Source organism: Callithrix jacchus, chromosome 19, assembly GCF_049354715.1.
Source record: "Callithrix jacchus isolate 240 chromosome 19, calJac240_pri, whole genome shotgun sequence".
NCBI lineage: Eukaryota > Metazoa > Chordata > Mammalia > Primates > Cebidae > Callithrix > Callithrix jacchus.
The window spans coordinates 49,214,223-49,241,744 of NC_133520.1; the positions used below are offsets into that span (position 1 = coordinate 49,214,223).

Sequence of the window (27,522 nt, forward strand, 5' to 3'; positions counted from 1 at the left end):
CCCATATGAGACCTGGTAAACATGGCATTTAAAGTTTTTAATGGCCAAGAGGAAAAGGCTGAGGCCACCTGTCAGGCCCATCTACAGCAAAAGGTAAGCCTCCAAACCCAAGCTCTTGTGGTAGCCCTGAGGCCAGCAGCCCACCAGGCGCCTGGTGGAGGAGGTCCATCAAAACCCGCCAAGAACTCCGGAGGCATTCCGCCTGAGCCTTGTTTCAAGTGCAGTCAGGACATTGGGCATGTCAGTGTCCATGTCCCTGACCACCTACCAAGCCCTGCCCAGACTGCAAGCAGCTTGGACATTGGCACAGTGATTACCCATCCCAGACTACAGGCCCATCCCCTGCACCTCTATGTGGATGGCAGGCTGGGCTGCAGGAAGCAATCCCATCGCTTGAACTTCTTGGCCTTCTGGACGACTGATGCAGCCCAGACTTGAAGACCCCTTTCACCCTTGCTGAGCCCAGGGTAACACTGCAGGTAGCGGATAAGTCCATTTCCTTCTTAGTGGACACGAGTGCTACCTATTCTGTATTGCCTTCCTACTCAGGACCTAGCATACCTTCCCAGGTTTCAGTCATGGGAATTGACAGAAAGCCTTCCTGTCCTAATCAAACCCATCCTTTAGCCTGTGTCCTCGAGGGACACCCCTTTTCCCATTCTTTTTTAATTATACCCTCGTGCCCAGTCCCCCTTTTAGGATGAGACATTCTCCAGACTGTGGGGGCCACTCTCCAACTCACTGGCCCCCCACACTCAAGCCCATCATTCGCCCACCTCCTACTGCCACTCTTAACCAATGCCATGCCCTGTCTTAACTCCTCGCCCCAACCCCCATCCCTTCTGATATAGTTAATGCCCTGGTATAGGATACCACCAAGCCTGTAGTGGCCAAGCATCATTCCCCAGTTAAGATACTTCTCAAAAATCCTACCCACTTTCCTTCACGTCCTTAGTTCTCCATCTCAAAGGCCCACCATCAAGGCCTGAAGCCTATCATCTCCCGCCTGCTAGTCCAGGAACTACTTATTCCCACCAGTTCCCCTTATAACACTCCTATCTTGCTGGTCCAAAAGCCATCCAGTGGCTACCCCCTGGTTCAGGACCTGCGCCTCATCAACGAGGCGGTGGTACCCCTCCACCCTGTAGTCCCCAACCCACATACCCCATTATCAAACATTCCCTCCACTACCTCTCATTTTACAGTTCTTGACCTCAAGGACGCCTTCTTTACCATTCCCCTTCACCCTGAGTCCTACTTTCGCTTTGCCTTCACCAGGACTGATCCTGACACCAACCTGTCACAACAGCTCACCTGGACGGTCCTGCCTCAGGGGTTCCAAGACAGCCCTCACATTTTTGGACAAGCCTTGGCAGCTGACCTTGGCTCCTGCCCCCTTCAAACTAGTCTCCTTCTCCAGTACGTAGATGACCTATTACTTCATAGTCCCTCCCTCTCCCTATCCCAACAGCATACTGCCACTCTCCTTAACTTTCTTGGATCTTGCGGATACCGAGTATCTCCCTCCAAAGCACAGTTATCAGTCACCTCAGTGGTCTACTTGGGCATTTGCCTCATCCCCAAAACTAAAAGCCTAACAACAGATCATCAGAAGGCACTTCTTTCACTGCAGCCCCGGACACTGCTGACCAGATTCTCTCCTTTTTAGGATTTGTAGGATTCTTCCGCCAATGGATACCTAACTTTGCCTCTCTAGCTAAACCTCTGTATGTGGCAGCTAAGGACACCCCCACAGGACCTCTCTCCCATCCTGAGGTTGTAAGACGGGCTTTTAAAACCTCTAAACTGCTCTGTCCACCACACCCCCACTTCATCTGCTGGACCTCAATCACCCCTTTTATCTGTTCACTGATGAAAAACAGGACATTGCTGTCAGGGTTCTAACCCAACCCCTGGGTCCTGTGTTCTGCCCTGTAGCCTACTTATCAAAGCAACTTGACCCCAAGGTTGGGGGTGGCAGCCTTGCCTACAGGCCCTGGGAGCAGCAATAGAACTTACCAAGGAATCCCTAAAACTTACCCTGGGCCAGCCCATCTCAGTGTTCTCTCCTCACCGACTTACCGACCTCCTCTCCCACAAATCCCTCACTCACCTAGGGCTCTCCCATCTACAGGAGTTCCACCTGCTCTTCATTGAGAATCCCTCAGTCAGCCTTCACCCTATTTCCCCACTCAACCTGGCTACCCTGCTTCCTCTTCCATCCCTTCCCCCTTCCCCAGCCCACTCCTGCCCTGATCTAATGGATGCACTTGCCAAACCTCGGGAGGGCCTATCCGACCTTCCCCTGCCTAACCCAGACCTTACTTTCTATGTGGATGGAAGTTCAGTAATAACAGCCTATGGGAGGTGAAAGGCAGCCTATGCGGTGGTCACAGATTCAGCCACCCTTGAGGCACGTCGCCTCCGTGATGGAACCACATCACAAAAGGCGGAGCTCATTGCCCTAACCCGAGCTCACACTAGCACAGGGAAAGCAAGCAAATACCTATACTGACTCAAAATATGCTTTCCTTATTACCCATTGCCACTCTGCCCTCTGGAGAGAGTGGGGATTCCTTACCACAAAAGGGTCCTCCATAATCAATGCTACACAGATCTCCAACCTTTTACAGGCCTTATCACTGCCCAGGGAGGTTGCAGTCATACACTGCCGAGGACACCGAGCCCAGCATGATGCCATCTCCCGGGGCAATGTACGGGCAGACACAGCAGCAAGATCTTTAACTAATGCCAGGTTGACCCCTACCCCTGTTCTCTTCCTTACCACAGCCACACAGCCTGTATACTCACCATCAGAAATAGGCCCTTATACTAAAGGGGGGAACAGAATCTAATCAGGGCTGGATCTTCCTAAATAACAGAATCGTCCTTCCCCAGGAACAGGCCCCTAAAATTATTGCTGAAATCCACCAGTCCTTACATATAGGGCCTAAGGGGTTACACCGCTTTGTACATCCCCTCTTTTTCTCACCAGGTCTGCAACAAACAATTGAGCAGGTACACAAGGCATGCATTACTTGCTCTAAAGTCTCGCCTCAGGGAGGCTTAAGGCCACAGTTTCCTACTCACCAAATGTGGAACAACCTATTGGCCCAAGACTGGCAAATTGACTTCACTCATATGCCCGCTCATGAAAAGCTCCGCTACCTCCTAACTTTTGTAGATACCTTTGCATGTTGGATTGAAGCCTTCCCCACCTCCCGGGAGACAGCAGACATGGTGGCCTCCCTTCTTACTCAAGAAATTATCCCTCACTTCGGCCTACCTGCCACCACCCAGTCAGACAACAGTTCAGCATTTATGGCCCAAGTAGTCCAGCTGGTCGCCAGGTCCCTCAACATCTCCTGGAAACTACACATCCCTTACCATCCTCAGTCTTCAGGTAAAGTTGAACGGGCTCACGGCATCCTCAAAGACCATTTGAGGACCAGAGGACTCCCACCCAGTGGTGCCTCTCCAACTGGGGGACAGCGTTCTCCTCTGAGAACTCAAACCAGGATCCTTGCAGCCCAGGAATCCTGGACTGAGGGCCCCACCACCAGGACCCATAATCTTGCACAGGCAAACTGCCAAACAGGCAGATGCCAATCTACTGTCTCCATCCTCATCCCACACGGTAAAAGTGTCGTACTTGGTCACGATCATGGGTTTCACTTTTGGCACGGGCTGTGTTTTCTATATGACCAAACCAAGGACTACTGTCATTGGTGGAACACCACCTACGGGGGGTGCCCATACAGCTCTTGTGTTATTCACAAGCCACAGCCTCCAAGCTGTCCCAACCGCATGCTCACTCGCTTCAGCAATGGTTCCTTAGCCCTCAACATCCGCGACCCCTGGCACAGCCGCTGGGATACAGGAGTTTCTGGTAAAGTCTACGAAGATCATACCTGGCGCCACCCTCAGGGAACATGGCTAATATTCCGGTCCTATACCGGCATCGTCTCTGAAGCAATAGAACAGCTCAGTTCTGTAAGCCATACAATCCTGCAAAATGAAGCCATCTTAACTAACCAATTCAAACCCTCAGATAACACCCCTCAGTCCTTCTCTTGGTTGACTCTAGTACAGCAGGAAGCCAACATGTTAAATTTAACTAAAGCCATGAATATCACCAACTGCTTTTTATGTGCCGCTCTCAGCAACCCCCCCTTAGCTGCAGTTCCCCTCAGGTCCGGGTTCAATCTGTCACAATCACCTACGGGACCCGGCACCATCTTAACGGATATCCGCTTGTTCCAAGTACACCCTCAAAATTTTTCTCTCTGCTATGAGACAGCCAGCAGCTCCAGTCCCAGCTGTAACACCACAGTAAAGGTAAAATCCTCCCTCTACGCGCCATCAGGAGGATATTTCTGGTGTAATGGAACCTTAACTAAAGTTATTAATGCCTCCTTCCCTTTCCCTTGCGTGCCTGTCACCTTGGTCCCCCAGTTAGAAGTGTACGGACAGGCCGAATTTCTATCCCTCCTTCCACCCTCCCCTAATCACCGAGACAGACGAGCAGTCTTCCTCCCAGTGGTCGTTGGTCTCTCTCTAGCATCCTCTCTGGTGGCAGCCGGGCTGGGTAGCAGTGTCCTAGGCTACAGTGTCACCTCAGCCACTCAACTAAAGGACAAGCTTCACGTGGCTATTGAAGTGCCGGCCGCATCCCTGGCCTCCCTCCAGCGACAAATCACGTCACTGGCCCAGGTAACTCTCCAGAACCGACGGGCCCTGTCTGTTTCTTCAGGAGCAGTGCTGCTATTACATCAATGACAGGCCTTGTAGAAGAAAATGTCAACACTCTCTGTCACCTCCAAGAGGACCTCCGCAAGAAGCAGAATGCATCAGTCTCGCCTCTTAACTGGTGGCAATCCCCCATGCTAACCTGGCTAACCCCTATTATCACTCCCATCATCGTAGTGTGTCTTCTGTTAATGCTAGCCTCTCTGTTCCTCAGGTTTTTACAGGCCCGCATGAGAGAAATTTCCAGGGTGACCGTAAACCGTCACACTACTTCACCCCATGTCCCAACCGAGGCACCAGCCAACTGACCCTTCTCCCTCACTCCGCCCCTGTTCAGCAGGAAGTAGCCAGAAAGAAACGGCGTCCTATATATCATCAAAAGAGAAGGAATGTAAGGCTGGTTGGCTCGCCAGGAGCTCAGACACACCCACCTCTGCACGCAGCACCTGCCTCTGCACCCGGCACCAGGCTCTGCACTCAGCTCTGCCACATGGCTCTCCGGAAGGCTGCAGCTAATGCAACCCTGGCCGGCTCTGGCACAGGAAAACCCGCCCAACAACCCACCAACCAATGCTGGCCCGCCCCATCCCAATCCTGCTCCCCTGGAGCCAATCAGAGCTCCCAGCTGTTGCTCGTTCCTCATAGCCATAAAAACCCCCACCCCAGGAAGTCAGCCAACTTCTCTGGCCCCCTTTCTCCAGACCAGAGAACCTCGCCTGGGAGCTGAATAAATTGGCATTTAATTTTCTTATACTGGCCTCAGTTTCCTCATTTTAAACTCTGCAATAACCCTTATGGCCACCTTCTCAGAGGTCTTCTCTGATCCCTTTATTTAAAATTTCACATTTCCTACCTACCCCCACATTCCGAACCCCCTGCACCTCTCTATTTTCCCCATAGCACTCAGCTTTTCTTACAGATCATAAAATTTAGTTACTATATTTATTTTGTCAACCCTCAAGCATTGGAAAAGTGGAGAATCAGCATGTGCCCTGCAAGGGAGGCTTGTGCCATCAGCTATGAGAGGCTGATTGTTTTTGGTTTTTGCCTTATTATTATTTTTTTTTTAGAAATGGGGTCTTGCTCTATTGCCCAGGCTAAAATATAGTGGTGTGATCACAGCTCACTACAGCCTCAAACTCCTGGACTTGAGCATCCTCCTGCCTCAGCCTCCTAAGTGACTGGGACTACAGGCACATGCCACTGTCCCTGATAAATAACTGTTTTTTTTTTTTTTTTGTAGAGCAGGGTCTGACTTGTTGCCCAGGCTGGAGTGCAGTGCATGATCATGGCTCACTGAAGCCTTGGATGCCTGGGCTCGGCATCCTCCCACCTCAGCCTTCTGAGTCCCTGGGGTTATAGGCCCATGCCACCGTGCCTGGCTGATTATTTTATTTTTATTTGTTTGTAGAGATGAGGTCTCGTTTTGTTGCCAAGGCTGATCTTGAACTCCTGGCTTCAACGATCCTCCTGCCTCAGCATCCCAAAGTGCTGGGATTACAAGCATGAGCCATGGCACCTGGCTGCTTTTTTTCCTATACTCTGTGGAAGGGACTCCCTTTCTGTGATTTGTCCTATGAAGGTATAAAGCTTGGTCTTCTACTATAATCCCTCTCAGGGAATAAGAGTCTAGAGGTCAGCAGCTCAGGCAGTGAGGACAGCTCCGCGTGGTCAGGAGCTTGGACAGTGAGGAGACCTTCGTGTTGCCCATAGGAACCCCTGCAGATCATGGCAGCACCTTCCCCAAGTGTGCCTCATGGTTCATGTTGGCTGCTGGAGTTCCAATTACCACATCTGCATCCCAGGCAGCAGATGAAGAAAAGAAGAATTTCCCAGAAGTCCCTCACTAGGTAAATACAGAGGATACTCCAGGTGCATCTTCGAACAAACTGTTTATGTCACAGCATCTGATGGGTTCCAAATTTGCTGGCATGTTTTCTACACCAGATCTTTTCCCACTTGGCCCTTCAGCCATTAGTCGGACCTGTGACAAGGTGCCGTACAAGTTTCTTCCTGGCATTAGAATGAGGAGAGGGTGGAAAGGCCCTTCTTTTATCTGTTTGCATTTTCTGGGTTTACATTTTGTTTATCCTCATAGCTTTGTTCCTGGATAAGGAATGGCTAGTTTGTAATCAGGATTAAATGGGCTGTAACCAAGAAATAGAAAGCCCAGTCTGACCTCCAGCAGATCTTCAGCTTCCATCAAAGACTCTCCCTCTAGGGTGCTTATCAGATTCTCTTTCAAATTTCAATTTACATTTCCCTCCTCACCCCTCCTTAGACCCTGGCACAGGCTCAGGCTTATCAGAATTTTTGAAAAGTAATTCTGATGCACGATTTCCCCCTCCCTCCTCCTTTCTGTCTCCCCACCTTTCAGTCTACTCGCTAAGAATGTTCTGGAAGACAGCTCCTCCCTTGCCCTGATAGAGTTTTTCGAAAGCTAAAGAGGCTGCCTGGACAGGAGACGTCAGGTTTGCTCAAATGCAAGTATCTCCAACTCTGGGTGCAGCAACCTCTTCAGACAAAGATAGAACGTTCACTGCGGATTTGAGTCACTGTTTTATAGCTCTGCCATGGAAAGAACTCTGTATTTGAAGAGCTGGCATTGCCTCTTGCTGACTGAGTGTCCTTGAGCAAGGCAATTACTCTGAGTCTCAGTGTCCTCATCTGTAAAATGAGAGACAAAGATTACATGAGATTGTAGAGATCTGTTTGCGGAGTAGATGAGGTGTTGTTACTACCATTGGTATAATACGGTGAAGGCAAAGGAGAAATGAATTGTATGGGGCAGGGAATTGGGGAAGGATTTTTGCAGAAGGGGGTTTGGAGCTGGACCTGAAGGAGGGTGGAAAGGCATGCCTCTTGTATCTTTGGTGTTCATGGTAATTTGCCCATGTCCTACCTCTCGGGACTCCCCTTGCCCACACTCCCAAAAATAGCAATACAATCAAAGGCCATCCAAATGTTCACGGCCTTTCACCCAGCAATCCCACTGTAGAGAAGAGGATTTGAGGAAAGAAGCCCTACAAAGAGCAATATTCACTCCTGATGCTTTTTAAAAATAGCCAAATGATGGCTCACACCTGTAATCCCAGCATTTTGGAAGGCCGAGGTGGGTGGGGAGGTCAGGAGTATGAGATTAGCCTGGTCAAGATGGTGAAACCTTGTCTCTACTAAAAATATAAAAATTAGCCAGGTGAGGTGGTACATGCCTGTAGTTCCAACTACTCAGGAGGCTGAGTCAGGAGAATCGCTTGAATCCAGGTGGTGGAGGTTGCAGTGAGCCGAGATCGCGCCATCACACTCCAGACTGGGTAAAAAGAGCGAAACTCTGTCTCAAAAAAAAAAAAAATTGATATCAACGAAATTAAAAATTCCATTATTCCAAAAATAGAATTAAATAATATGTAGATGTTTTAAAACTATATGAATATGAAAGATAATGTCTTTGTTGTTAATAATAATAGTAATAATCCTGTATTTAAAAGAATTATTACTAGATAGATTTACTTTCTAAAACAGTGAGATAAAGAGATCTGGCAGATACCACTGAATCAATCAATCAACATTAACTTCAGCAATAACGGGACACAGTGACATCATGGGCTTCCTGATGAGATGTGCTGGGCAGAACACCCCGAGAGTTTTGTAGCATTCCTGCCAGATTGCATAACCCTAATCTAGTCCTAAGAGAACAATTAGACACACCTGAATTGAGAGACCTACAAAACAACTGGCCCGTTCTTTCAACAAACGTCAACCACATGAACAAGACAGAAAGGCCGAGAAACGATTCCAATTTAATGAAGACTAGAGAGGCGGGCCAGGCCAGGCACAGTGGCCCACACCTGTAAGCTCAGCACTTTAGGAGGTTGAGGCTGGAGGATCACCTGAGGTCAGGGGTTTGATACCAGCCTGACCAACATGGTGAAAACCCATTTCTACTAAAAATACAAAAATTAGCCAGGCATGGTGACACACACCTGTAATCCCAGCTACTCAGGAGGCTGAGGCAGGAGAATCGCTTGAACCTGGGAGGTAGGCATCACAGTGAGCTAAGATTGCACCACTGTACTCCAGCCTGGGCGACAGAGTAAGACTCTGTCTCAAAAAAAAAAAAAAGAAAAAGAAAAGAAAGAAAAAAGAAAGAGGACAACAAAATGCAATGTATGATCTTGGGTTGGATGATAGATCATTTAATAAAAACGTTACAACTGGAAACACTATGTCCAGTAATTGGTGCTTTTGGATGTATTTTTTACCAAATTGGGATGATTGGTAAAATTTAAATATGGATTATATATTTAGATAATAGAATTGTGTTTCTTAACTACAATTAGTGTACTGTGGTTTTAAAGAGAAGGTCTGTGTTCTTAGGAGGCCTAGCCACAAGTATTTAGGCACGAAGGGTCAGGATATCTGCAATGGACTCTCAAGTGGTTATGCAAATAGCAATAACAACACACAGAGGAACATACAGAGAGGTTCAAAGAGATAAAACAAATATGGCAAGATGTTAACAATTGGTGCATTTTGTTTCCATTTGATTTTTGAGACAGGGTCTTGCTCTCATGCCCAGGCTAGAGTGCAGTAGCACAAAAAGGGCTCACTACAGCCTCAAATTCCTGGATCCAAGTGATCTCCTGCCTCAGCCTCCCAAGTAGTTGGGACTCAAGTCACATGCCACCATCTATGGCTAATTAAATATATTTTTTTTTTTTTTGTAGAGATAGGTCCCATTATGTTGCCCAAGCTGGCCTTGAACTCCTGACCTCAAGTGATCCTCCTGCCTCTTCTTCCCAAAATGCTGGGATTATAGGCCTGAACCACTATGTCCAGTAATTGGTGCTTTTGGATGTATTTTTTACCAAATTTTATGAGGGTTTAAAATTTTTATTTTTATTTGTTATTTTTTTTCTCTTTTTGAGACAGTCTTACTCTGTTGCCAGGCTGTGGTGCAGTGGTGTGATCTTGGCTCACTGCAACCTCCACCTCCTGGGTTCAAGTGATCCTCCCGCCTCAGCCTCCCAGGTAGCTGGGATTACAAACACATGCCACCATGCCCAGCTAATTTTTGTATTTAAGTAAAGACAGGGTTTCACTATCTTGGCTAGGCTGATCTTGAAATCCTGACCTCAGGTGATCCACCTGCCTTGGCCTCCCAAAGTGCTGGGATTACAGGTGTCAGCCACTGTGCCAGCTTAACTTTGCAAATGACCACCACCGTCCAAAACACCAAACAAACTGATTCAAAATGAGCAAAGACAAGAATAGACATCTCTCCAAACAAGATGTATGAATGGCCAATAAGCCCATGAAAAGATGTTCAACATCACCAGGCATTAGAGGATGCAAATCAAAACCACAATAAGATAACACCTCATATTCAGTAGATGGCTACTATTAACACGTATAAAATAGTACGTGTTGTCAAAGTATATAGAGAAATTAGAATGCTCGTACGCTGGTGGTGGGAATGTATGGTACAGCTGCCATGGAGAACAGTATGGCAGTTCCTCAAAAAATTAAAAATAGAATTACCACATGATCTAGCAATTACACTTCTGGTTATATACCCAAAATAATTGTGAACAGGGTCTTGAAGAAATATTTGTCCATACATGTTCAAAACAGCATTATACACAACAGGCAAACATGAAAACAACATGTGTCCACACACAGAGTAATGGATAAGCAAAATGTGGTACGACATATATGCAATGATTTTTTTTTTGAGACAGGCTCTTGCTCTGTCACCCAGGCTGGAGTGCAATGGCATGATCACAACTCACTGCAATGCCAGCCTTCCAGAGTCAAGTGATCCTCCCATCTCAGCCTCCCCAGTAGCTGGGACAACAGGTGCATAACACTACGCCCAGCTAATTTTTGTATTTTGCAAATGTTGTATATTTTATTTTTTTGTAGAGGTGGGGTTTCACCATGTTGCCCAGGCTAGTCTCAAACTCCTAGGCTCCACTTGCCTTGGCCTGCCAAAATGCTGGGATTACAGGTGTGAGCCACAGCACCCAGCTTATGCAATGAAATATTATTCAGCCTTAAAAAGGAAGTTCTGACACACGCTACAGTATGAATGAACCTTGAGGATATTATGCAAAGCAAAATAAGCCAGTCATAAAAAGACAATGTATTACTCCATTAATATGACTTGTAGAGTAGTCAAATGCTTAGAGATAGAAAGTAGAATGGTGGTTGCCAGAGGCTGAGGGAAGGAGGAATGGGAAGTATTGTTTAACGGGTACAGAGTTTCAGTTTTGTGAGATGAGAAGAGTTCTAGAGATTGATGATGTTGATGGTTGCACAATAGTATTAACGTACTACCATTGTAATACATTGAATGTAATACTATTGAACTCTACACTTAAAAATGGTTAAAAGGGAGATATTATGTATGTGTAGTTTACCTAATAAAATTCTATTTTAATAACTAAAGAAAGAAAAAAATTTGCACCCATTACAATAATAATTGATTCTAGTAAGAGTCATCAATGGGGTTAAAATTAGAGGGTACAGTTTAATGAAAAACAGAATATTTATATAGTTTCAAATTATCTGTTTCCAATATATTTATTAATTAGAAAAGAAAATGTAGTAACTTTACAGTGGAGAAATTAGGAAGTATAAATGTACCAGGCGATCAAAGTAAATACTATCAGCATTAGGGCAAATGGACATGTGCCTCCTGATATGTTGCACTAAGAAGGACACAATATCGTTTCTATGTTACTGCTGCCAAAATGTATGCAAAATCTGATCTAATTATGAAGGAAACACCAGACAAACCCAATCTGAGGGACAGCCTATAAAATAACTTGCCTATCCTCTTAAAAAATATGAAGGGCCAGGCTCAGTGACTTATCCCTATTGTCCCACCTATTAAAGAGGTTATGGTGAGAGGATGATTTGAGGCCAGAAGTTTGAGGCTAGAGCATGCTATGATCACACCTGTGAATAGCTACTGCACTCCATCCTGGGCACAGCTAGATGTCATCTCTAAAAAAAAAAAACAACAAAAGTTAAGGTCATGAAAGATAAAGAATGACTGAGGAACTCTTTCAAATTGAAGAAGACTAAAAGCACGTGACAAATGAATACAATTTGTATCTGGTATTTTCTTTTGCTATTACAGGACATTAGTTTGACATCTGGTGAACTCTGAATAAGAGCTGTCAATGAGATTATAGTATGATATCAATGTAATTTGCTTATTTTGGCAATTGTGTTAAGGCTAGGTGAGAGAATGTTCTAGTTTTAAAGAAGCATATCCTTAAGCATTTGGAGATAAAGAGGTATCATGTTTACAACTTACCCTCAATGGTACAGATAAAAATATGTGTGTGTGTGTGTGTGTGTGTATTGATGAGTCTGTGTGTGGGTGCACGCGTGTGTGAGTGCGTAAAGAGAGAGAGACAGGGACAGAGAGTGACAGAGAGAAAGCCAACATGGCAAAATGTTAATATTAAGGAAAATGTGGGTATATGGGATATGGGAATATAAGGGTATATGGAACTTTTTTGTATTCTTTTTGCAATTTTTATGTAAGGCTAAAATTACATAAATCAAGATTAAAAATTAAAATAATAACAAAAGGCAAACAGAACCCAGCAGCGAATGCTGGAGGTCTGATGACAATGAACCAGGAAAGTGTTCATGGGAAAACAGGATATAGAACTATAGGAATTAAACTTTACCCTGAAAAGCTTGGCATCTTCCCAATCAAACACAAAAGTGGACATAATTGTGTTTTCACAAAGTAATTTTTATCCTAATCTCCTTTGAAAACAAAATAAACTGAGCACCAGATCCTGCTTCATTCTCATCCTTTGTCAGGATGTCATTTTTATCTGAGATCACAATTGAATGTGAGTTGTTTAAAATATTCACAAATTAGGTGAATTCCCTGGAATTGGAATGTACAAACTAATACATTTGCCTCTACATGACATGTGGGAAATAAAGGAAAGTTCCATGGCCATATGTGGTCAGTTTCCAGTCCTCACAGGTGAGTGAAATTAGAACAAATGCCCCCTTCCATGAAATAGCCAATTGAACTATTTTCCCGCTCAGCCACCTGGACTTCTGTCTGAATTATCAGATAGAAAAGTTACCTTGGGGCCAGGTGTGGTAGCTCACAACTGTAATCTCAGCACTTTGGGAGGCTGAGGCAGGAGGATCACCTGAGGTCAGGAATTCCTTCTCTGAGACCAGCCTGGCCAACATGGTGGTCTGTACTAAAAATAGAAAAATTAGTCAGGTGTGGTGGCGCACCCTGTAATCCTAGCTACTCGGGAGGCTAAAGCAAGAGAATCACTTGAACCTGGCATGTGGAGGTTGCAGTGAGCCGTGATCCTGCCTTTGCACTTGAGCCTGGGTGACAGAGTGAGGCTCTATCTCAAAAAACAAACAAACAAAAAAAGAAAAGTTACCATGGCTTCTTACAGACATGCAGCCTGAGACCTGCTTGTTACATTTTGTCTTTTCTGCCTTATCAGGATGACAGCTGTCAAGAAAAGAGGACAAGTCTCAAAAGAGCAAGGTTTCTTTTTTTTTTAAGCTGGTGTATTACATAATTGTGGGTGATATTGCTACTGCAGATATCAGACAATTCTTTTTTTTTTCTTTCTTTTTTTGATATGGAATTTTGCTCTTATTGCCCAGGCTGGAGTGCAATGGCGCGATCCTGGCTCACCATAATCTCCACCTCCAGGGTTCAAGCAATTCTCCTGCCTTAGCCTCCAAAGTAGCTGGGACTACAGGCATGCGCTGTCACACCTGGCTAATTTTGTATTTTTAGTAGAGATGAGGTTTCTCCATGTTAGTCAGGCTGGTCTTGAACTCCTGACCTCAGGTGGTCTGCTCACCCTGGCCTCCCAAAGTGCTGGGATTATAGGCATGAGCCACTGTACTTGGCCTCAGATGATTTTTTTTTTTTTTTGAGATGGTGTTTCGCTCTTGTTACCCAGGCTGGAGTGCAATGGCGCAATCTGGGCTCACTGCAACCTCCGCCTCCTGGGTTCAAGCAATTCTTCTGCCTCAGCCTCCCGAGAAGCTGGGACTGCAGGCACACGTCACCATGCCCAGCTAATTTTTGTATTTTTAGTAGAGACGGTGTTTCACCTTGTTGACCAGGATGGTCTTGATCTCTTGAACTCGTGATCCACCCGCCTCCCAAAGTGCTGGGATTATAGGCGTGAGCCACCGCACCCAGACGGCTTCAGATGATTCTCAAACATATCACTGAATTTTTAAACGGTTAAGAAGCATGTACATTTTATTAATGTGTATGCAGCATTGGGATAGGTTCTGTGAAGTCAGAAAAACAAAGCCCATGGGGCTTGCCCCAAAAAGCTTATATCCCTGAAAAACAAGCACAATAACTAGAGAAAAAGACCAGATTATTACATACGCTTAGAAAATGTCCAGAGCACAATATAAAAATAAGTATTCTATGATGAATGTGTTTGGAACTACAAATTCTAAAGGAGGGACAGGGACACACTGTCCTAGTAGGAGACACAGCATCAATATCACGTCCTACAAGGACTGGACGATGTGAGGTGAGTGCCGGGCTATAAATAGCATATGACAGAGAATTTACCGTATATACTGGACTTACTCAGACCAAGAGATACTGATGAAATAAAGGAGCACAAGCATGCACAAATAGATCATGGGCATTATGTATAAACAATAGAGCAAATAGATCTTGTGGGCAGAAATAAAGGGAGAAATGTTTCCTTCCATAGAAGGGCAGGATGGTGCAGCAAAAAGAATAATAGCTTTGGTGTCAGACAAACTGGGATTCAAATCCTAGCTCTTTGACTACCTGTGTGAAACTGGGCCAGTTATCTGATCACTGCAAACCTTGTTTTCCCCATATAGGGCTACTAGCTTGTGCAGCTGTTATTAGTATTAAATTGAATGCTACATTAAGCATCCAGCAGAAGCCGCATTCAACAAGTGATATCTCTTGTTGCTGCTTGCACATTTCTTTTTTTATTAAAAAAATTTTTTTAAGAGGCAGGGTTTCACCATGTTGGCCAGGTTGGTCTTGAACTGCTGACCTCACATGATCCGCCTGCCTCGGCCTCCCAAAGTGCTGGGATTACAAGTGTGAGCCACTGCGCCCGGCCTGTGTATTTCTTAAAGCATCAGACTGTATTATTGTGTCTGTCTCCCTAATAGATTGTGAGCTTCTCAAAGAAAGGATTGTGCCTAATGGTCCTGGCGTTTTGAATTTCTAATATAGTATCCGATTCATGGTAGACTCTCAGTAAATGTTGACATAATAAGAATCACGAAAACTGTACATTGAGGTAATAACGATGGTTTAATGAACACTCACTTTGTGCCCAGCTAGGAGCATTTAATGAATCACCTTATCTAATCCTCACGACAATCCTTTGATTTTAATTATGAACATCCCATACAAGTGATCAAGGATATTGAAGCTTAGAAACCTGCCCACTCTTATACAGCTGGTAAATGGGGAGCCCTGACCTCAGCCAGGCTGAACTCAGGAGGCTGTGCTGAACCAGCAAAGTAGAGAACTGCTCTCCTCCTGTATTTGCCAACCAAAGTCTCATGGATAGACCAATAGGAGTTTCAGAAGCTGCCTGAGTACCAAAAAGGGAGAGAATTCGTGAGAGGGGTAAGAGCATTCCAGGCACAGACCACAGCTTCAGAGACAGCTCTGATGTGTGACGGAGGCTGGGGTGGGGGTTTTCAAAGGAGGATTGTTGGAGGCACAGGCAAAACAAAGACGGACTGAGCTTGGGGTTTCCCTCAACCACAGGCGTGGGGAAGTCGTGGAGCCCATGTCTTGTGCAGGTGAACATAGAGAAGAATCTCCATACACAGCTCTCGCAGCAGCTGGAACGGGCACTGCTGGGGCCCAGAAGCCCAGAAACAGAACCACAGATGGCATAGAGTCAGAAGTGCTTCTGGGGAGCAGGCTGGGGGCTCCCAGTGCTGCATTGCTGGGAGGGAAGTGAAGGGAAAACACCGTATTTGACAACAGATTGCAGGCAGCATTGGTTACTCTTCAAGGGGTAAGAGGTAGTAAACGGATGGCGCTTAATGCAGTGGTTATAAGTGGGGTCCTTGCAGCTAGGACACCTAGGGTCACTTACAGGCTCCCAGCGGTGTGATCTTAGCAAAATGATTTAACCTCTCTGGGTCTCTATGCCCCTTCTCTGTCAAACAGGGATGATCTGTTTCCTAGGTTTACTGTGAGTGCAAAATAAATAAATACTTGTGGAACACGTTATCTCTGATGGCTGATGAATTTAAAAGAAAAAGACAAGGTCTCATGAGATCAAAAGCGTTTTGCTTAGAAGGCATATTTCCTTGGCTTTTTCTTCCAGTTTTTGCTGGTTCAGAACTCACGCCCTCTAGGTTTTATACAGAACTTGCTGTTTTCTGAAGAATTATTATGAACTAGGTTCAAGGTCCTTAATTTTAGCTGCTTACAGGAAATGGGCACGTCCTGTTGACCCCTCCAAGTTAATAGGTGTGACATCAAACATATCCGGCTGTCTCCGATCCTCTTCCCTAACGTCAAAAGGCAGTACTGGTTTTCCAGTCCTCCAGGTGCAAAACCTTGAACTCAATTTTAATTTCATTCCTTCTCGTCTTCGACGTCAAACATGATTAGATCTTGCTCCTTCTTTCATTGCATTGTTTTAGACGTGGTCTTCTAATAACTTACCTGTCTCTACTTCCACCTTAGTGCCAAATTAACGATCAACCGATTTATTCAGGATACCGCTTAAATCCCTTATCTCCCTTTGTCAAGAACTTTCAATAGTTTCTTCTCCGAGTGATAGAGCGAATTCAAATGCCTAGATTTGTGATTTGAAGGCTGTACTTCAACCTGCCCCTCCCCAAATTCTCTGTTGAGGGATGATGACCTGAATCCACCCGGCTCGGCCCTCCAGCCCCCTTCGCCGCCGCCTGATGAACTCCCATTCCTTCCAGAAGAACCGGGTGGATTCTCGCCATCCCACCCGAAGCTTTCGCCTCCAGTTTCTCCAGCCCTAAGGTCCTTGATGACTTGGGGCCCCCACCTGACACTGGCTTGTGTTGTGCACTGGCGACTTTGCCTCGGTAGGTGGGACACTGTTTCCTGGGGAACCTCCACAGTGGGGAGCACGGGATCAGGCCATCAAAAACACGCGGAATGAATGGGTGGGTGAGTGCAGGAACGTGCTGGTGGCTCGGTCCCTTGGCTCACTCCCAGCTCCCACTGGGTCTTCCAGCCCGGGACAAGCGAATTGGGCCCCGGATGCCGCCGAGCGGCGATGGGGTGGGCGCCGTTTCTGAATCCGGAGCGTTTCCACGTCGCGGGCTCTCCACCGCCCAACCCTAACCCGAGGACCACGGTGCGAGTGCGGCGCTCTGCTCCCCACCCACGAGGCGCCGTTCGGTGCGAGCCGGACTAGTGTCGGGAATCGCAGGCACCGGCGCCCCAGGCCCCGCGGCCGGTAAGGCGGGAGGTTCGGCGTCGCCCCTCGCCCTCCCCCTCGCGGCCATTGGGCTGGCCCGCGGCTCGCGCGCTGGACGGGGCGGGGCCCTTCCCTCTCCCCGCGGCTCTCCTCCCCTATTTCCCTGGGTGGGAACGCCGGGAGGCGGGAGGCGGGAGGCGTGAGGCGAGGGGGCTGCCAGGGGCGTCGGGTTACAGCCCCGCCTTCCTCTGCTCCGGCCGCGGGACTGGGTTTGCGGGAGCGCAGTTCGGGAACATGTTGGCCGCGAGTAGCCGGAGCCGGGCTGCGTGGACGCGGGCGCTGCTGCTGCCGCTGCTGCTGGCGGGGCCCGGGGGCTGCCTGAGCCGCCAGGAGCTCTTCCCCTTCGGCCCCGCACACGGGGACCTGGAGCTGGAGGACGGGGACGACCTGGTCTCCCCGGCCCTGGAGCTGAGTGGGGCGCTCCGTTTCTACGACAGATCCGACATCGGCTCTGTCTACGTGAGTGCGCTCGGGGAGGGAGGCCGAGGGGCTGGAGGGCGCGGCTGGCCGGGGGCGCCCGCGGAGCCGGACGGACGTGGGCGTCGCAGGCGGGGAGCGGGACCCGCTGGCCGCTGGGGCACAGGGCGCAGCTCAGGGTCTCCCGCCTCTGCCGGGTCCGCGGAGGTCTCCCCGACCCGGTCCCTGCCATCCGAAGAGCGGGTCGCGGGATCCCGGACAGCGCCGGCTCGCAGGGTCTCGGGAGGCTCCGCGCGCTCCCAGCCGTGACCCCGGCACCCCGGGACCCCGCGGAGCTTCCTTTCCGGCTGCTGTGGGCTGCATCGCGGCAGGGAGGTCGATCCGCGTCCCTTGGTTGTCCCGACCCTTCGGGGCTAGGACCCGGCCGGGCCCGGGTGGAGGAAACAAGCCTTCGCGCGGAGCCTTCATAGGGCTAGATCCGGAGCTGGGTCGCAGCCGGCGCGCGGGCCCTAGGACTCCTGTGGCTGCTGGCGGGGGGCGGAAAAAGTGGCCAAACCCCGCTCTCCGCAGGGAGAGTTTCGCCGGCAGCCTCCGGTATTTGTGTGTGGACTCCGGATGTGTCTTGGCAGTGATGCTGCTTTCCAGTTGGGCTCGTTTCAGAGTCCAGAGTCCAGAGTGGGGAACACAGGGGGCCCGGTGATCCAATTTCCTGTGGCCCGGCATTGTCACCACGGAGGCCCCAAACCAGGAGCGGGGCCAGATGACCTAGAGCTCCCTGGAGCCTCTCCAGAACTGGCCGGCCTGGCGGCGTTGTCAACTTATTGAAGTCCTTTCATGCCGCTGCCTTCCTCGGCCGCGCACCATGTGGATTTCATATAAGGCTTGTGTGCATTCCAGGAGTTGGGGAGAGGGGGGTTGGAACTGCACACGCAGCGGCTGCAGCCTGTCCTGCCCGTGAAATGGCTGTGCTCCCAGTCTGGCCTGGGCACACTGCGCCTTAGACATCACTCACGTGAAGCTTTTCGGCTTTGCCTAAAACGAATGGGCTTTTAAAGTCCGGACGCACAAAGAGCCCTCACCCTTGTTGGTTGACTGCCCTGGCCCCTTTGGACAGTCTGTCGAAGTCTATAGACCCCTTTTCAGTATAATGCTTTTATTTTAACGTTTAGAGAGAGATGAGCGCTTGCTCTGTTGCCCTGGCTGGAGTGCAGTGGCCTGATCTTGGCTCACTGCAGCCTCCAACTCCTTGGCTCAGCTATCCTGTGGCTTGAGCCAAGGAAGGCAATTATGTTGAAATACAGATCAAAATATTAAAAATCACACATCTTATGTAGTATATATGCTTACTTTTTTTTTTTTTTTTTTTTTTTTGAGACACAGTCTCACTCTATCCCCCAGGCTGGAGTGCACTGGCTGCAATCTCTGCTCACTGCAACCTCTGCCTCCCCGGTTCAAGTGATTCTCCTGCCTCAGCCTCCTGAGTAGCTCGGGTTACAAGCGCCTGCCACCAACTGGCTAATTTTTGTATTTTAAGTAGAGACCGGGTTTTGACATGTTGGCCAGGCTGGCTTTGAACTCCTGACCTCAGGTGATCCACCCGCCTCGGCCTCCCAAAGTGCTGAGATTACAAGTGTGAGCCACCATGCCCAGCCCAATATATGCTTACTTTTAGCAACATTAAATAACAAGGTGTAGCAGTGGATCCAAGGGCAGGTCAGGTAATGAATGAACTTTGAAGATCATGAGCAATATTCCAAGACACGTGCAGTAACTATGATCTGATATGAAAAGATCTGTGACTTCTGTTAGTGACTGCTTTGTTGCCTGCATTCATAATTAAAGGAAATGCTATATATCAGTTTGTGGTTATTCTTTTTTTTTTCTTTTGAGAGGGAGTTTCACTCTGTCACCCAGGTGGAGTGCAGTGGCACAATCTCGGCTTATTGCAAACTTCACCTCCTGAGTTAAAGTAATTGTCCTACCTCAGCCTCCCAAGTAGCTGGGACCATAGGTGCCCACTACTATGCCTGGCTAATTTTTGTGTTTTTAGTAGAGACGGGATTTCACCATGTTGGCCAGGCTAGTCCCTAACTCCTGACCTCAGGTGATTCGCCTGCCTCAGCCTCCCAAAGTGCTGAGATTACAGATGTGAGCCATCTCGCCTGGCCAGTTTATGGTTATTGAAAATAAAAATAAAACTTCTTTTTATCATGTAAAGACTCACTGAATAAGAACCCCTTTGTTTGTTTGTGTATATGTTTGTTGGTTTTTGAGACACAGTCTCACTCTGTCCCCCAGGCTGGAGCGCAGTGGCTTGATCGTGGCTCACTGCAACCTCTGCCTCCCAGGTTCAACCGATTCTCGTCCCTCAGTTTCCTGAGTAGTTGGGATTGCAGACACAGCCACCACACCTGGCTAATTTTTGTATTTTTAGTAGAGATAGGGTTTCACCATCTGTGGCCAGGCTGGTCTCGAACTTCTGACCTCAGGTGATCCACCCACCTCTGGCTCCCAAAGTGCTAGGACTAAAGGATTACAGGCCTGGCCAAGAACCCTTTTGTTAAATTGGGACCTGCTGTCCTCCTTTACTTGTGACATCAGACTAACTGCACTACATTCTAAAGGTCTGGAAAATCTATTCCTACAAAACAGTTCCTGTCAAAGACTTTTCTGTCTATTTGGGTTTGATTGGCATTTCCATGAGAAGGGATCCCGGGGGTCTCTGCGTCTTCTATCTGTCCTGTAGGTAGGGTTCCCAGGAAGCTGACTTTGACTATGCTGGAGATTGGGAGGCAGGTTATTTCATTAGGGTGCTCCTCAGGTTATTTCATTGTGTAAGGGTGGGAAATGAGGAAGGATTGAGCAGGGAGAGAAGCTGAGAGCAGCAAGGCAGTCCCAGCAAAGGTCTCCGCCAGCCCCTGGGGGAGCTTAGAAGCTGGGACAGCCTTTCAGAGTCGTCTCAAGCCTTGAGAGGACTTGGTCCCTGTGCCCTTGCATGGATCAGTGAGTCAGGGAGTCAGCGGATAAGAGCTACCCTGGATGGAGGTGTACCCTGGGGTGAGGCAGTTTTTTCCCTGGAGGCAACCCTCAAAGAGGGCTGACGGTGGAGGGATACATTTCCAGCAGCTGAAGGGGGATCTGGTGACACATCGCAGTGTCCATCCCTGTCTACAGCTGTGCAGATGCTCTTTGCACATTGATGGAAGAAGGTGAATTGATATGAAGTGTAGGCATCAATGGATGGTCTTCGCCATTCTAGGCATTAGGAACATGAAAGAGACACTCACCAAGAAAGAAAACACTTGTTGGTTGTGTATATCTCTGTATGTTAGAGATTTGCTAGTTTTATGTAATTTAATCCTCGAAACAATCCTCCCTTTCTTCAGATGAAGAAACAATAATAGTATCAATAATTAGTGACATACCCAAGGGCATGCGACCAGTTAAATGCCAAAACTTGAATGGCAACCCAAGTCTGTGTCTGACTCATAGAGCTTTCAAGCATCAAACCCATTGCTATGAGCTGGAGTAGTGAGGGAAGACTTCACAGAGGAGGTGACGTTTAAGATTTCAGACAGGTCCAACTGGAGGAGGTGGACAGGAAATGAAGAGGCCATTCCAGATGTACTGCAGGAGCAAATGCATGAGGATGGGGAGAAGTCTGCCATGTACTGGGGAAACCATGAGTATGATCTGAAGAAAGCAGGTATTCGTATTGGAATAGGTTCCAAAAGCATCAGTTAGCTTTTGCTGTGTAGCAAACAACCTTGACAGGGTGCAGTGGCTCACACCTATAATCCCAGCACTTTGGGAGGCCAAGGTGGGAGGACTGCTTGAGACTAGGAGTTCAAGACCAGCCTTGGTGACACAGTGAGACCCTGTCTCTAAAAGGAAAAAAAAAAAAATTTTTTTTTTAAACCAACCTCAAAAACCTGTGACATGTAATATTAAGCATTTGTTGCTCACATGTCTGCAATCAGCTGGTAGTGGGCTGATCTAGGGTGGCCTTGATGGGGTATTTGGGATGATTTTGTTCTGCTCCACAGGTCTTTCATCCTCCAAGCCCATTTTGGCTAATATGGTAGCCACTAGCCCTATGTAGGTATCTAAATTTATATTTATTACAATTAAGCACTGTGAAAATTTCAGGCTTTCAGTCACACGAGCCGTATTCCAAGGGCTCAATACCATCATGGGGCCTGCTGTCATATTGGACGATGCTCCTATAGCACATTTCTAAATGTTTGCTAAAAATGCTGTTGGACAGCACCGCTTTCGAGGGCCAGCTTAGGCTTGTCCTTTTCACGGGGATGGCAGAGACACAGGAGAACAAGAGGAAATACCCGCGTGCTTTCTCAAGCCTCTTCTTGGGTCATATTTGCTAGTATCTCATGGACTACAGCAAGTCACATGGCCAAGCCCAGGGTCAATGGGTGAAGCAGGTCATCCCATTCTTGGTGGCAACAGGTATGGGTGCTGGCAAAGGGAATGAACTGGGACCAAATGACATACTACCTTGGGGGTCATGAAAGATGCCTAGAAGGTCGCTGGTGAGTGGGTTAAACCATCTGTAGCTGGTCATAAGGCATGCTCATCTTTAGAAAGGGAAGCTTGGCAGTGGTTTGCAAGACAGCATGGAGAAAAAGACCAGGGAGAGTTTGGAAGCAGGAAAATCAGTCCCATCCACTGCTGGTTGATCCAGACACATGGAAATGAGTGTCTACAGAAAGGGGGATGATCAGTGAATAGGGTAGACCTGAGAGGTGGTGTGAGATGCATCAACAGGACTTAGGATTGGTCACCTGGTCACACATGGGACATGATGGAGAAGGCAGGCAGTGACGGGGTGGCCTGCGGGCTGATTTGAATGAAAAGGCATTAGCCCATGTTGACTTTGTGGCATTAGGCCAACAAGGGGATCAGAATGGGGAGATTCCCTGTGGCTAGCAGACCTGAAAGCAAGCAGTCAGGTTGGGGAGGTGAATAAAACCTTGAGACACTGGCTTACCAGGGGAAATAGGGTAGTGGGGAAAAAGGCTGAGACCTGGATTCAGAGCCCTGAGAAATGAGAGGCAGTTCTCAAAGTGTTGTCTGGGTGTCCTGGAGACTTTTGCAAGGAATTCACAAGGTCAAAACTCTTCCTAATGCTACTAAGATGTAATTTGCTTTCTATACTCCCATGCTTTTTTGCCATATGCAGTGGAGTTACTAGAGACTATGCTGTGTGATACTGACACAACGGATCGAATATAGAAACAAGTAGGAGAATCCGGGTGTCTTCCATTCAGCCAGACATCACACTGATTTGCAAAAATGTAAAAACAATGATGCTTCTCTCTCTGAATGTTTTTGGTTTGGAAAATATAGTTATTTTCAGAAAAGATAACATTATTTACATGAACAGATAATGAATTCATTCTTATTTAAATATTACAAATACTTAAATGTTTCTCAGTTTTGATTTCTCTTCTGGTAGGTACTGATCGAGATAACCTATATAAATACAAGCATTTGGCTGGGCGCGGTGGCTCAAGCCTGTAATCCCAGCACTTTGGGAGGCCGAGGCGGGTGGATCACGAGGTCAAGAGATCGAGACCATCCTGGTCAGCATGGTGAAACCCCGTCTCTACTAAAAATACAAAAAATTAGCTGGGCACGGTGGCGCGTGCCTGTAATCCCAGCTACTCGGGAGGCTGAGGGAGAAGAATTGCCTGAACCCAGGAGGCGGAGGTTGCGGTGAGCCGAGATCGCGCCATTGCACTCCAGCCTGGGTAACAAGAGCAAAACTTCATCTGAAAATAAATAAATAAATACAAGCATTTGGGGATTTTCAGTAGTTTTTAAGAATGTAAAGGGATCCTGAGACCAAAGTGTTGGAGAGCTGCTGATCTAATGCTATCCAGACATCACACGCCCTAGCCTGGATTTGACAGATGTTCGCAGGCAGGAGGGTAAGGTTAGGGAGTATTCCGTGGGAGGGTGAGGTTCCGTCTTGCTTCCTCCTGTGGGCCACAGCAGACCTCCTGCATGATAAGGTTTGATTGTCCCCATGGAATAACCCTTTATTTTTGAATGGTAAATCTTCATAGTTCCAGCCGTTCTTTGGACCATAAAAGGGAGGCATGAATAATCCAACCCTTGTTTAGTGTATCGTCAAGAAATAACTAAGAAAACGGGCAGCTGACAGCCCTTCCAGTCTCTTTGTTCCTTTACTTTCTCAATAAACTTGCTTTCACTTTACTCAATGGACTTGCCCTGATTTATTTCTTGCACAATATCCAAGAATACTTTCTGGGGTTTGGATGGGGACCCCTTTCTGGTAACCCATAGATTGTCCCTAAGCTTTATTTACTAATCCTTTTGTTTCTATTTCCACTTCATGCCAGAGTCATTTCTTCCACGGGGTTAATGGGAATCACTTGTAATTTCCACATGGAGTTTTGTTCTGGCACTTCTAATGTCCGATCTTAGGCAAGTTATAGGAACTGAAACTTTTTTCTCAAAGAATGAAAATGATATTAATATTTACTAGGTTTAACAAGATAGCTAAAGTAAAAACACTTTGTAAGCTCTAAAGTGCCTTGCAAACGGATTAGGCTTCAGGTCCTCTTGGGGACTCTGGGCTGAAGTTAATCAGTCTCCACCTTGATTGTGTCCCAGACTTGCCTATTTTCTCAACTTCCTTTTTGTGTTTTCCTTTTTTTGGACCCTTTTCGTTTTCCAGCTTTTTCTAGCTGCCCCATCACTAACTTTGAAGCCGTCCCTCCCAAGAAACATTGCAACTTGCATGACTTGCCCCCAGTGTCTGTAAACTAGGCAGCCAAGTGTGACGGAAAGAGCCCAGGTTACTGTCTCCAGCAGATGTGGGTTCTGATCTTGGTTCCATCACTTGCTGGCTGTGTGACATTAAGCTAAATTAAAATCTCTTGTCATTTCCTCGTCGGTTTCATGTATTCGAAAAGAGGGATGATTGTACTAAATGCCTGTTGTATGACATTTTGAAAGATGAAAACAGCCTTATTAAAGGACCTCAACGTTAGGTGACAGTCAGTGTTTGTTGCTTTTCCGCTCTTTATGTTAAATTATTTCAAGTTCCCGCTGCCTCCCACCCATGGAGTTTGCTTTTGCAAGTTTCATTATTTTGTCAGTACAACCATTTGCATTTGTAAAAGGACCCTGTTTGTTTCTTGTTTCTCCTCAAGTATTCTCTAACCACACATGTTTTGGAGAAGGCTCCCCTGAATTATTGCAGGCTGCTTTCTGCCCTGGGGACTGTTACTAGGCTCATTTAAGCTCCCCCCACCCAAATGGCTGTTGTTTCACTTTTTCAGGGTGTATTTGGATATCAGAAAACCTTTTTTTTTTTTCTTTTATTTGAGACACAGTTTTGCTCTTGTTGCCCAGGCTGGAGTGCAATGGCACAATCTTGGCTCACTGCAAACTCCACCTCCTGGGTTCAAACAATTCTCCTGCTTCAGCCTCCCGAGTAGCTGGGATTACAGGAGTGTGCCACCACGCCCAGCTAATCTGGACATCAGAAATCTAACATAAATTTTAAATTTATTGAGCATCTGCATATAGACTTTCTCCAGTGACTCACGCCATCTGAAAGTTCACGTTAAAGATGAAATGAGACGGGAAGTGCTTTCTAAGATGGGAGACACCCTCCCGTTATAAGTGAGGTGCTCTGTCCGTCCCCTTCTTCTCAGTTGGGTTGAAACAATTGTACATAAATGGTTCCAGCTGTTACTCATGTGGTGCTTGGCATTTTCACCCTGGGTTTTTTTGTGATATAATTGACATGCTCTGCCCTAGGGCAGTGGGATGAAAAGCCGTATTGTTTGCTGTGTTTCTTGGGGTGAGTGGGAAGACATGGTTCTGTAAAGGGGCATTTAGTTTTACTGGCTGCATACGAGCTGAAGTTTAACTTTGCTAAAGGAACTTTTTCCCAGTGTGAGCTGATATTGTAAGCACTATTTCAGGGCAATATTTATGTTGCTCAACAGGCTGGAAATTGCCGTTTTTCAATCAAGAAGTTTTTACTCCTTAATGGAAATTCACAAAGAACCTCACCTAGGCAACATTTGGTTACCTTAAGTTACCTTAAGATGACAGTATTACATGATTATTATTAGCAGCACTCTCAGTGATTCAGATGGGCTTTCTCAGAAATACCTTCGGGCCATGAGGATTTTGCGGTATGATTAACATAGCAGGGAACGTGCTACTGTCATTGGGAGGGGTCTAAGGTGTCAATTGCAAACTTAAAGAGGGGCAGACAGAAAGAAATATGTGATAAACCCTGGTTGGGAGGTCAGAAAGGCTTCCCAAGGGACAAAGAGCCTTTGCCAATCATAGGAGCTGAGGGTTATCAAGGTTTTTCAAGGAGGTTTTCTTTTCTTTCCCTTTCTATTCCTTTCTCTTTCTTTCCCTCCCTTCCTCCTCTCCTCCCCTCCTCTCCCCTCATCTTCTTTCATTAATGTCCCCACCTATTCCTAATGTTCCCTTCTTATCCCCAAACTGAATTATTTTTATGTGAATCCCAAATATTTTATCTTGTAAGTATTTCAGAATGTACCTCAAAATAAAAGACTCTTAAGGCAGGGCGCCGTGGTTCACACCTGTAATTCCAGAACTTTGGGAGGCCGAAGCGGGTGGATCACTTGAGGTCAGGAGTTCGAGACCAGCCTGGCCAACATGGTGAAACCCCGTCTCTACTAAAAATACAAAAATTAGCCAGGCATGGTGTCAGGCACCCATAGCTACTTGGGAGGCTGAGGCAGGAGAATCACTTGAACCCAAGAGGCAGAGATTGCAGTGAGCCGAGATTGTGTCACTACACTCCAGCCTGAGTGATTGAGTGAGACTCCGTTTTGTTTTTTTTTGTTTGTTTTTGAGACAGAGTTTCGCTCTTGTTACCCAGTGCAATGGCGCAATCTCGGCTCACTGCAACCTCCTCCTCCTGGGTTCAGGCAATTCTCCTGCCCTGAGTAGCTGGGATTATAGGCACACACCACCATGCCCAGCTAAAGTTTTGTATTTTTAGTAGGGATGGGTTTTCACCATGTTGACCAGGATGGTCTCGATCTCTTGACCTCGTGATCCACCCGCCTCGGCCTCCCAAATTGCTGGGATTACAGGCGTGAGCCACCGCGCCCAGCCTCATTTTTTTTTTTTTTAAGATTTAAAAAAACAAAATAGTAAAATCATGATCACACTTGAGGAAATGATAATAATTCCTTAATATCATCCAATATACAAATGGTTTCATGAAATGTTTTATTTTGCTTTTCAGTTGATTGGTTTAAATCAGGGCCCAGACAAAGCCCCACACATTGCATTTGGTAGACGGGTCTCTTAGGACTTGTTGTTGAGACAGAGTCTCACCCTGTCACCCAGGCTGGAATGCAGTGGTGCGATCTTGACTCACTGCAATCTCCACCTCCCTAGTTCAAGCAATTCTCCTGCCTCAGCCTACCCAGTAGCTGGGACTACAGGCGCATGCTGCTATGCCTGGTTAATTTTTTTGTATTTTAGTAAAGATGGGGTTTCACCGTGTTGCCCAGACTGGCTGCAATCGCCTGAGCACAGGTAATCCACCCGCCTCGGCCTCCCAAAGTGCTAGGATTACAGGCATGAGCCAGTGTGCCTGGCCAGGACTTTTTTTTTTTGAGTTGGAGTTTCTCTCTTGTTGCTCAAGATGGAGTGCAATGGCATGGTCTCGGCTCACCATAACCTCCTCCTCCCAGGTTCAAGCAATCTGCCTCAGCCTCCCAAGTAGCCAAGATTACAGGCACCTGCCACCATGCCCAGCTAATTTTTTGGACTTTTA

At 47.1% G+C, this 27,522-nt stretch overlaps 1 protein-coding gene across 2 annotated transcripts in view; it reads left to right on the forward strand.

The window, feature by feature from the left end:
- The first annotated feature begins 17,494 nt into the window (after nucleotides 1-17,494).
- The window catches only part of NID1 (nidogen 1), an 85,005-nt gene continuing 74,977 nt past the window's right edge, over nucleotides 17,495-27,522 (forward strand). For both annotated transcript variants that reach the window (XM_035281512.3, XM_078357289.1), the window contains exon 1: nucleotides 17,495-17,732. In XM_035281512.3, coding sequence (XP_035137403.2) covers nucleotides 17,508-17,732 — 225 coding nt within the window. In that variant the 5' untranslated portion in view covers nucleotides 17,495-17,507. The remainder of the gene's footprint in view (nucleotides 17,733-27,522) is intronic.